This window comes from Cynocephalus volans, chromosome 11 (genome assembly GCF_027409185.1).
Source record: "Cynocephalus volans isolate mCynVol1 chromosome 11, mCynVol1.pri, whole genome shotgun sequence".
NCBI classification, from domain to species: Eukaryota; Metazoa; Chordata; class Mammalia; order Dermoptera; family Cynocephalidae; genus Cynocephalus; species Cynocephalus volans.
In genome coordinates, this window is record NC_084470.1 from 89725717 (window position 1) to 89737777 (window position 12061).

Here is a 12061-nt window from a genome sequence, read left to right on the forward strand (position 1 = left end):
TGTTGGCTGTGATCAGTGATAAGCTGTTGCTTAGGGTTAGATACCTCACTACCCTAAGTAAAACCAGGAATCCATTAGCAAAGACGGGAAGAAGAAGAGGGTTAAACAATCTTATCCAGAATGACCTTGACCTTTCAAATCTAACTTCTCAGCTCAAATGCTCTCATCACAAAAAAATTATCATTGTTTTGGTGAATATGCTAATAACACTGATTTGATTACCACACATTGTATATATGTATTGAAATATAACTCTGTACCCCATAAACATGTACAATCAATATGTGTCAGCTAAAAAATGAGTGAATTAAAGAAACAAATTTGGCCTTTCTTTTCTCTCCATTAAGTATGCTTCCTTTTACAGATGTGAAACATCCACCAAGACTGAATTTTTTTCATAAAGGCTTTTGCATGATTCCTTTGAAAAGGTATATGCTCACTTTTGACCCCATGTGTGACATTTATCCTCCTCTCCTCTTAGTTTGTGGAGTATATGAGGTCAAGAGCACTATCTTGTCATTCAGCATAAAGTTTTGAAAGATGAAAATCCTGCTACTACTCTGCCATTAAATTCGTGATTTGGGGTAAATCGCTTAGTTCACAATGCTTCCGTTTCCTCCTGCCTTGTAGGGTGGCATGACCATTGAATGTGTTAATATATGTAAAACATTTAGAATGGTATCTGTTATGTAGACAGAACTCAGCAAGACTCAATCCTTCATTATGGTTAATATTATCACTCTAAAACTCTCTGGATCTCAGTTTCATTGTTTGAAAGGGAAAATTGGACAAGGTTATTCTAAGACTTTTTCTACTGTTTTCATATATTATACCTTTTTAAAAAATCCTGCAGAGTCTTCCACATAATAGAATCTTAATAAATATTTGCAAAATTGATTTGGCACATCTAAATAATAGACCAACTCATCAGTAGAACAGATTGTGTATAAGCTCTTACAGGATTGAATTTCATACTTTATTTTATTTTTTGGCAGCTGGCCAGCATGGGGATCCAAATCCTTGACCTTGGTGTTATAATATGGTGCTCTAACCCACCTAGCTAACTGGCCAGCCTCTGAGTTACAAACTTTAAATCATTTCCTGTTGCTTCTGCTTGTTAGACAGTAAAGAATCCATAATCGTTTGAGAGAGAAAAGTATTTTATTGGAAAGAATCTGTGGTCTGACTTTTGAGGCCCCTCTTGCTGTTTCAGACTGCTGGCTCCCACAGGCAGACAGAAACTGACCAGTTTTCAGTTCCCAATCAAGAAGTAGATTGATTTCTGGGACTCTGAAATTCTTTCTATTACTCCGGTGCCCTGTGTTCTCCTCTGACTGTCAACATCATGGTGCTATGAATGGAGTTGTCCTGCTTGTTACATGGCTCTTAATTTGCAACATTTAGGATGAGACTATTCAATTTTTCCTAATTTGGTAGTTGCAACATCAGCTGGCACCATCAAACTCCAATTAGTTTTCACATGCGATCAAATGCCCTTCAAAAGTTAAATTCTTCAGCTTTTGATGTTGAAGCAATATTTTCTCAAATATAGGCTGCTCATATACTGTAGTGACCAAATAGCATGAGAGATGTAACTGTGGGCAGGCTAAATCCACCGTGAGGGATTAAGCTGGAATAGCAACCTTAGAGAGTAGGTTTGTATTCAGTGGGGCAACAGGTCAGGGTGGAAATATGATTACAATGTCAGAGGAGAATGTAGTGTGCTGAGTGACCACCATTACTGAGAAATAAGCTAATTGATATTCCAATAATGAGTGTGTGTGTGCATGTGTGTGACACCCCCATTCCTTGCTGGTAGACACAACAAACCTGCATTATTTTTTCACAATGACGTATTTCTGGCATGATACAGTGGTTTGAGTTAGATGCTTTAGTTGAAGTCATCTACATACAACATAAGTGGATTTTTAGACCTGCCACATTCTCTTATGGATCCCAGGCAAATGAGGTGATTGTCTTTCCAGCAGGTAAAACTCAAGCCTCCCAAGAGCAAAAGATCAAAACAGCATGTTTCTTTCTTCCTCTATTTTCTAATCTTTCTTTTGTACATTTTAGCTTTATGAATATGTTCGTTCCCATTACCATGTTAATAGTCCACCTCTCCCTTCTGTTGAGTTAATTTTGCTCACCTGTGGGCAGTTCTCTGTAAGAGAGGGTGAGCATCTCAATTCTGTGATCATGAAACTCCACACATAGGTTTCCCCAGTGTGCACCAGGTGAGTCCTCAGTCCTGAGCACAAACTGCCCCTCCACTAATCACTTTGCCAAATGGAGTTTGCTCTAATTTGTTTAATCACTCAACTGTAAATGAAACCTAATGAGAAGCTGGGTTTCCATGGAGAATTATTCTCCTTCTCCTGCCGAGAAGGTGGTAAAATAGCCATTTCTTCTCCCCAGCAGCCCCAGGAGAGTTCGCCGATTTTTCAGCCCTCCATATTCCATAATGCCTTCCAGACTTGGAGGAATTATGGCATCGAGGTTGTAGTCACCATTGCCCAGGGGTACTTCTCCTGTTCTCTGTGGCATCATAAGCATTATAACAAAGCCTAATGATCCACCTCCTTCCTTCCTTCTCCCTACGTCACCATCCTAAGAGCTCCCTAAAAATACTTGACTAGAACATCAGCACGTAAATCCTACTTCAACCTGAGCTTGCTTCATCCAGTATGGAGACACTCACCTACAGCAGTATCACCTAAAGCAGTGATCTCAAACTGTGGTCCCCAAGCCAGAGCATCAGCATCACCTGGGAACTTGTAGAACTGCAAATTCACAGACCTTAACCAAACCTGCTTAATAAGAATCTCTAGAAATGGGGACCAGCAATATGTGTTTTAATAAACTTTCCAGGTGAACTAATTCATGAGAATCACTGATCTAAAGCTCTTCAGATTCTTGGGCTTGCTCTACTGCTTACTAAATAAGAATTCACTAGGGGTGAGACCTGGATAGATACGCAGGTAGGTAAGTAGGTAGATTAGATAGATGAGAGACAAACATACACAGATGGTAGACAGAGTACAAAAATACTTAAATTTCATGTTGAAATAATTTTAGATTTAAAGAAGAGTTGCAAAGATGGAATTCCCATACAGCCTTCTCTCAGTTTCTCCAAAGGTTGATACCTTAACTAAACGCTGTACAATTTATCAAAACTGAAAAATTAACAATGGAAAAATACTATTAACTAAACTACAGACTCTATTCCAATTTCACTAATTTTTAACTGGATTTTCTTTTTCCTGTTCCAGGATCCAATACAGTTTTCAGTTTCTAAGTCTTTTATTTCATGACCTTGACAGTTTTAAAGAGCACTAGTAAGGTATTTTGTAGAATGTCCCTCAAATTGGATTTTTCTGATGTTGTCTCAGGGTTAGATGAAGGTTATAAATTTGAGGGATGAATGAAACCCAAGTGAGGTGCTCTTCTGATTGCATCATATCAGGAGGCATGTGAAATCAACATAACTTGTCACTAGTGGCGTTAACAGTGATCCAGTAAAAGTGGTGTCTGCCAGGCTTCTTTTTCCCCTTCCATGCTATTTAGAAGCAAGTCACAAAGTCCAGCCTGCCGTCTTAGTTTGCTTCAGCTGCTATAACAAAATAACACAGACTAGGTAATTTATTAGCAACAGAAATTCCTTTCTCTCAGTTCTGGAGGCTGGAAAGCCAAGATTAAGCCACCAGCAGATTAGGTGTCTGGTGAGGGCCTGTCCCAATGATGATGTTTTCTCAGTGTCCTCACATGGCAGAAGGGGTGGAAGGGCAAAAGGGACTAGGACACTCCCTTTAACCTCTTTTAGGAGAGCAGTGATCCCATTCATGTGGACACAGTGGTCGTGATTTATTCACCTCTTAAAAGGCCCCATATCTTAATACTCTCACATTGGGTATTAGGTTCCAACACATAAAGTTTAGAGTAACACATACATTCAAACCACAGCACCTACACTCAAGATTTAAAAAGTAAATCTCCACCTCTCAGAGAAAAAGAGTACCAATAAGTGGTAGGCATATGTTGAAACCACCAGAATAATAAACAAATAAGTGGGGGAGATACTTTTAGGCAATATAAATGACTGGATTCTCCTTATATTTTCCACACTAATTTTCTCATTCATCTGTGGATCTTACAAACAGCAATTCTCAGTGCAGTGTTCTGATGATGATATTCTATTCCCTGCATTTCTTCTACATTAACTATTTGAAATTGTTCTGTATAGATGATTTTTTCCATCTTTCCCATGTATTTATTTATTTAGGCATTGATTTATATCAGTATGGATTCATGAATATGTATTTTGTTCTTTGGATAATAATTCAATGTCATTATTTACTTTGATGTTCAGAGTGTTGTAGCTTTGTATATTGGAAGCTCTTTTGGGCTGGCTCTTGTGTCCATCTTATTTCCTGACACTGCAACATGATTCAGGCTCTTCTTGTGTGTGTCCTACCCCAGCTTTAGAATCAGTTATTCCTCCAAAGAGACCTGGTTCTTTTTATGGAAAGATGGGATTTTAGAACCAACATCTGGCACTAAGAGCCCTTGTTGCTATGAGGTGTTATCACTTCTAGGTGCTCTCAGTGGACAGTGCTGGGAGGTATTCATATGTATATAAGGGTCCTTCAGAAAGTTCATGGAAAAATGGAATTAAAAGATAATATGAATCTTTCCATGAACTTTTTGCAGACCCCTCTTATTAACCCATGTATGCAAGCTTTGCTCCCTCTCTAGAGCCTGATCTTATACTGGTATTTCTGACTCTAATCCAGCACCAGAGAGTTCATTCTAGCCTCTGCTCCTTGCTGATTTATAAGTTCTTTAACAGTGAGAAATTTGGGTCCCATTATCTACAATTTATTTACTATTTTATTTAACTCAAATATAGAGAAGAGTCTTAGAATTGCTAGCCTGAATCCCTGTGAAAAATAAATTTACAGGATACTGTTTCACGTACAATTCTTTTGTTCTTTGGCCTTATGGTTTACAATCAAAACACTGTTTTTCAGTTACTTGGGTTAATTTCTTTTCTACACATCCCCTTCAGTGAGATTTCTTTATACATTCTTTTGTCACAAATTCCATGGTACTCCAATTGACTTTAAAAATTTTCATACAATAAAATTAAATTACAGTGGTGTATTGTTCTGAAGGTGCATGGAGTCCTGTATCTACCACCATGGTACCATACAAAACATTTTCACTACCCCAAAATTCCTTTCTTGCCAACCCCTTGCTGTCTCTCAACCTCTGACATCGACTGGTCTGTTTTCCACCTTAAGGTTCTGCTTTTTCCAGAAGAATGTCATATGGATAAAAATTATACAATATGTAACCTTTTTGGTTTGGCTTCTTTCATGTTGCAAAATGCATTTAAGATCCATTCACATTCTTGCATAAATCAATAGTTCCTTTTTGTTCCTGAGTAGTGTTCTGTCCTGTGGATGTGCCACAGTCTGTCTATCCATTTATCTGTTGAAGGATGTCTTACTTGTTTCCAGTTTTAGTGATTATGAATAAAGTTGCTGTAAACATGTGTGTGCACATTTTTGTAAGCATAAGTTTTCAATTCACTTGAGTAACAACCTAGGATCAAAACTACTCCATGGTCTATTTAATATTTTGGGAATGCCAAACTGTTTTCCAAAGTGTTTGTATCATTATGCCATTCATTATGTATCTCACAAGTAATGAACCTGTTGCTCTGCATCTTGGTATTGTTAGTTTTGTTGTTGTTGTAGTTTTTATTGAGATATTTAATAGATGTGTAGTGGAATATCATTGTGGCTTTAATTAGCAATTCTCTAATAACTGACATTGAGCATCTTTTCATGTATTTGTTTGATGTTTCTGTATCTTTTTTTATTGAAACGTAATTGATTATATATATTTATAGGATACAGATTTGAACATCAATGCATGTGTTAAAATATGGTGATCATATATATCTTCTTTTGTAACTGTGAATTCAGATTACCTTTTTTTTTTTTTGCTGAGTTTAAGAGTTTTTAATATATTCTGGATACAAGTCATTTACCAGATATGTGATTTTATCCTAGTCTTTGGCTTATGTTTTTGTTTTCTTAACACTGTCTTTCACTGAAGGCAAGTTTTAAATGTTCACAAAATCCAGTTTACCAATTTTTTCTTCATAGATTGTGCTTTTGAGGTCATATCCAAAAACTCACTGCCCAAGCCAAGGTTATATAGAATTCCCTTTTATTTTCTTCTAAAGGTTTTCTAGATTTATATTTTACACTTGAGTCTATCACTCATTTAGAGTTAATTTTTATATAAGGTATAAAGTATATGTCAAGATTTATTTCTGCATATGGATATCCAATTTTTTTGGCATTATTTGTTAAAGAGACTATCATTTTTGACTTCCTTTGCACCTTTGCCAACAATCAGTTGGCTGTATTTGGATTGGTCTATTTCTGGGACTCTATTTTGTTCCCTTGATTTAAGTGTCTATACTTTTTTCAATACTACACTGACTTGACTACTGTAGATTGATAGTCTTGAACTTGGGTAGTATGAGTCTTCAATTCTGTTCCTTTTTGGAATTGTTTTGGCTCTTCTAGTTCCTTTGCCTTCCCATATAAATGTTAGAATTAGTTGTGGAAATCTAGGGAAACAAATAAAGAAGAAGCTTGCTGAGATTTTGATTGAGATTGTATTGGATTTGTAGATAAAATTGGGGAGAATTTATTTAGAAATTTTAAAAAATTTTTAGCCATATTTTATAGTTTTATTTTTTATTTATTTATTTTTTAAAAATTATTTATTACAAATATTCATGCGATACAAAGCTGATTGTCCCCCCTCCTGCCCATGATGTGAGGGTCAGATTAATACTGGGGGCATATCCATTACCAGAAATTAGTTTTGTACCGTTTGTCCCCTCCCAATTATCCACCAACTTCCCTCCCCCACCCCCCTCCCTTCCACTCCAATTTGTAGCCCTAGGAATATTCCCTCCCTCTGCTGGATCATGGCACTACTGTGCTCTTTCTTTCCTGCCTTCCTTTCTCTCTTAGCTCCCACATATGAGTGAGCACATGCAGTATTTATCCCTCTGTGCTTTGCTTGTTTCACTCAATGTAAGTTTCTCCAGGCTCATCCATGTTGTTGCAGATGGGAGTATTTCATTCTTTTTTACAGCAGAGTAAAATTCCATAGTGTATATATACCACAGTTTCCTTACCCAATCATCTATTGATGGACAAAAGTTTTTGGCATACAGATCCTGCACATATTTTGTTACATAAACACTACATGTTTTGCTGGTATTGTCAAATAGCACTATTTTTAATTTAAAATTCCAATTGTTTCTTGCTGATATAGAAGCATATAATTGACTTTTGAACATTGAGTTTATATCCTACAACCTTAAGTCACGTATTAATCCTAGGAAATTTTTAATAGTTTTTTTGGGGGATAGTTACATAGATAATAATAATGTCATTTTAAATAGAGGTGGTTTTATTTTTTCCTTTACAAACTCTGCCTTTTGTTTCTTTTTCTTTCCATATTTCAACAGACTTCCAATCCAATAGTAAATAGAAGGGCACAACCTTGTCTTGTTGTGGTCTCCTACTATTAAGTATAATGCTACTTGTAGACTTTTGTAGATGTCTATTATTAGGTTAAAGAAGTTTTCTTCTAATCATAATTTACTGAGTTTATAGTTTTTATCATGAATGTATATTGAATTTTGTTAAGTGCTTTTTCTACATGTATTGAGATGATTGCATGTTTTTTCTTATTTTGTCTGACAATAAGTGAATTATAATGATTGATTTTCATATAATGAATCAACCTTACATTCCTTGGATAAATCATTACTTTCCATGGTGTTTTATCATTTTTATATTGCTAGATTGGTTTTATTAATATGTTCCTAAGTATTTTTGTAACCATGTTCATGAGTAATATCAGTCTGCATTTTTTATTTTTACTTTGTAGTTTTTTTGTCTGGTTTGGATATTAGGTAATAACTGACTTCATGAAATGACCTAAGTTCTTTCCTCTTCTATTTTCTTGAAGAGATTGTATAGATTATGTTTTACTTCTTTCTTCGCTGTTTGGTAGAATTCATCAGTGAAACCATCTGAGCTGGGATCTTTCTTTTTGGGAAGCTTTTTAAACTGGGAATTTACATAGGATCATTCAAGTCATATATTCTTCATTCAGTTTTGGTAGTTTGTGTCTTTCAAGAAATTCATTCACTTCATTTACATAGCTGTATTATTGGCATAAAGTTGTTCATAATGTCCTCTTATTACATTTTAATACCCATGAGATCAGCCATGTTGGCCCTCTTTCATTCCTGATAATACCATTTGAGACTTTTTAAAATTTTGGTAAGTCTGGCAAAAGATTTATCAATTTTATTGATCTTTGCAATAAAGCAACTTTGGATTTCATTGTTTTTCTCTATTATTTTTCCATTTTCAAATTTGCTTGTATTTACTTTAACTTTTATTACATCCTTCTTTCTGTTTTTGTGGGTATTTATTCAGCTCTTTTCTCTTACTTTTTTTTTTTTTTTTTTTTTTTTCATTTTTTCATGACCGGCACTCAGCCAGTGAGTGCACTGGTCATCCTTATATAGGATCCGAACCCGCGGTGGGAGCGTCGCTCCCAGCGCAGCACTCTACTGAGTGCGCCACGGGCTCGGCCCTTCTCTTACTTTTTAAAATGGAAGTTTAGGTTGCTGATTTTAGATGTTGCTTCTTTTCTAATATAAGCAGATAATACTTTGATTTCCTTCTAAACACTACTATTATACATTTTGATATGTTGTACTTTTATTTTTATTTAGTTCAAAATATTTTTTTAATTTCTCTTAACACTTCCCCTTTGATCCATGTGTTATAATTTATAAGTATTTTCTTAAATTTCCAAGTGCTGAGGGATTTTTCTGTTATCTTTATGTTATTCATTTCTACTTTGAATCTGTTCTGGTCTGAGAACAAACTTTGTGTGATTTTTATGCTTTTAAATCTGTTAAGTTTTATTTTATTTTATGGCCCTGAATATGGTCTATCTTAATGAATGTTCCATTTGCACTTGAAAAGAGTGCATACTCTTCTGTTGTTGTGTGGATTGTTCCATAAATGTCAATTAGATGAAGTTGGTTGATAGTTTTATTGGATATCTGTATTTTGAAGAAGGACCACAGGTGATTTCATGCACACTGAAACTTGAGAGCCAGTTACAACGAGCTAATGTTAATTGGAATTAAAGTGTAATGGAGGCACAATTTGGGATGTGAATTTATATTTGTCTCTATTTGTGGAATTCTAGTAGCATCTCCCCAATTCTCCATGTCCTAGATGTAAGCTTATTGATGGCAGGGATCTCTCAAACCTATTACAAGTAGAGCAAGGGTTTACTCTTCCCTCTGTCCCTAGGTCTTTTGTCCCTTGAATGGCCTTTAGGACCTTTCCTGAAAATATCCTTTCTACCCATCTCACGTATATTAGCCATTCTTAAAGTGTATTTTGTAAAATACTGGATCCAGGAGCAACTGCTAAGCAAAAAGTAGGGTAGTAGGAATTGTATCAATTGCTTAGAAATTGCTGCATATTTCCCCATTTTGCAATTCATAACGTCAATTAATACCATAATGGCTCTGAGAAGTCTGGAGTAAACAAATCTATTTATCTGTTTAATCTCCTTTTCCCTTAACATTGAATGGGTGATACAAAGTAGATTATGAGGTTTTTCAGAGGATAAAATGAGATAACATACATAAAACACTTAATAATGACTTGAGTATATAGTATATGGTCAGTAAAAGTTTGTTACTATGATTTATAGTACTTGGTGGTCTTGTTTTCATTACTTTTAGTTTTATTCCATTGGAACTGAGCTTTAAAAGTTGATATTGGTATGAGGGGAATAATAATTCTGGGAATGCAAGTACCATTAAAAAATCACAAAGATAAACCTGAACTTTACCTGTTCCAGTGTCATAGTGTAATTTGTTTATATTGTAGTTTTAGTGTAGTGTATTGCATTCATGTTAAAGACTTCTAACCCACCCACTTCATCTGCCAACCTAAACCTACCTTCTCAGAATTAATAGCATTGGTATTCCTGGGCCTAATTAGATGTTTATATCACAGAGATCATGAGGTTGTGCAATACCGTGTAAAGTGCACTAAGTATGAACAACAGCACAGGAGTGGCCATGATGGCTTCTGTCTTCCTTACTCGGCAGCATCATCAAGGAAGTGCTGTGCACTCACAGTCCAGACTTCCCTCCTCTTCAACTACCTCCCTGCTTCCTCTGATATCTCTGTGGGAACTTTATTGACACTCTGCTTTCTTTTCTTAAACAGGTGGGCTCTGCATTGCCCAGTCCGTGAGAATCCCCCAGGAGCGCAAAGACAGAACCATTGACTTTGATAGAATTATCAAACAGCTCCTGGACACCCCCAACTCCAGGGCCGTCGTGATTTTTGCCAACGATGAGGATATAAAGTAAGGATGGCTGGTGAAATTTGTTGATATGCATGTTGTGACTTCAGAAGACAGAAAGTTTAGGATGCTGGCTTTTTCTAGAAGAAAAGATAGCATAGGATCAAAAGCTGTAATTACATAGCGGCCAAGTCTGCAAGTGCCTTCTATCCCAACACACGTAGTTATAAGAACCACAGAAGTAGCAGCATGTTGCTGTCGTGTATTTTCCTTCTATTAGCAAAATAAGTGTATTCAATTATTTGTAAAAAGAGAAAAAACACTAGACCTTTTAAAGGTTCTTTTATTAAAAACATATCCAAATATGACAGACTTTCATCCAAAGGATGGTTCTCCTTAATGTGAAAGAAAGACGTCGTATAATTCTGGCTTTGTTGCTAGTGCCTCAATCTCAATACATTGAAAACAAAACTTGTCATACCTCTACCTTCTCCACTTTTCCCTTTTTTTTTCCTTACCTTGACCCCTCTTGGATGCAAAGATCTGCTTGTAATCTTGACTTCCCTTTTCTTTATAGCTCCTTGCAGTCTTGGCCAAGCCATGAAGAGCCAACCCTTGAAATGTTTCTAGAACATAAATGTCTCCTGCTTTCTTTTCTCACCAGTACCAAACTGATTCAGAATCTTTATTTTTATCTTTTTAGAATAAATAGTAATTATACCTGATTAAAAAGTAAAAATAAAAAAGCAAAACAAAAGTCTCATTCATCTTGTCCCCTAGCTAACTAAGGAGCTAAGTTGTCCTCTCCAGATGTGATAGTTAATTACTAGTTTTTTGTATATCCCTCTAGTGACATTCTGTGTATGTGCTAGAGGGGTGTGCTCCCTGTTTTCATGCAAATGGTAGCATGCTATGTCTACATCTTTTCTGCTCCTTGCTTGTCTTTATTTAAGATTTTATCAAGGAGGTCACTGACTATCAGTACCTATACATCTATTCAATCTTTTCAGTAGCCATGTGGAATTTCGTTTTACATATGTACTGTAATTTATCAAGCTGCTCCCTTGTTGACTCATATTTAAGTTTTATTACAGACTTTTGCAATTATAAATAATGCTGCAATAAACTTTCTTTTCCACAAAACTGTGTGCACAAATGTAAATATACAAATATATAATATTAATACACAATGTATGTGCAATATGTAAATATTAATATTAATGTAATACAAAGTGAAATGATGTACAAATCTATTATTTTGTATATTTATCTTATAAATACTTACAAGAAAAATTCCTGCAAAGGAAATTCCTAAGACAAAGATGTGCTCCTTTTTAAGAAAATATGAAAATTGCCTCCCAAGTTGTGCCAATTTGCATTACTAATGATATGAAAGGGCTGTATATGTGTGTGTTTTAACTCTTTCCTATCATGTAGTTAAAAATAATATATCATTGACAATGAAGGTGAGTATCTTTTATTAAGGGTGATGTTTAAAGGCCCAGACCATTATTACTTCTTGCTTGGATTTTTGTACTGTCATGATCACCAGCCTAACAAACCTGTATCTCCCCCTTCTTCTCTTATCCTGAATACTGCCCCTGAACCC

At 35.5% G+C, this 12061-nt stretch overlaps 1 protein-coding gene across 1 annotated transcript in view; it reads left to right on the top strand.

The window, feature by feature from the left end:
- The window catches only part of GRM7 (glutamate metabotropic receptor 7), a 782386-nt gene that overhangs the window by 424422 nt on the left and 345903 nt on the right, over positions 1-12061 (top strand). The window contains exon 3 of the mRNA XM_063114276.1: positions 10374-10515. Coding sequence (XP_062970346.1) covers positions 10374-10515 — 142 coding nt within the window. The remainder of the gene's footprint in view (positions 1-10373; positions 10516-12061) is intronic.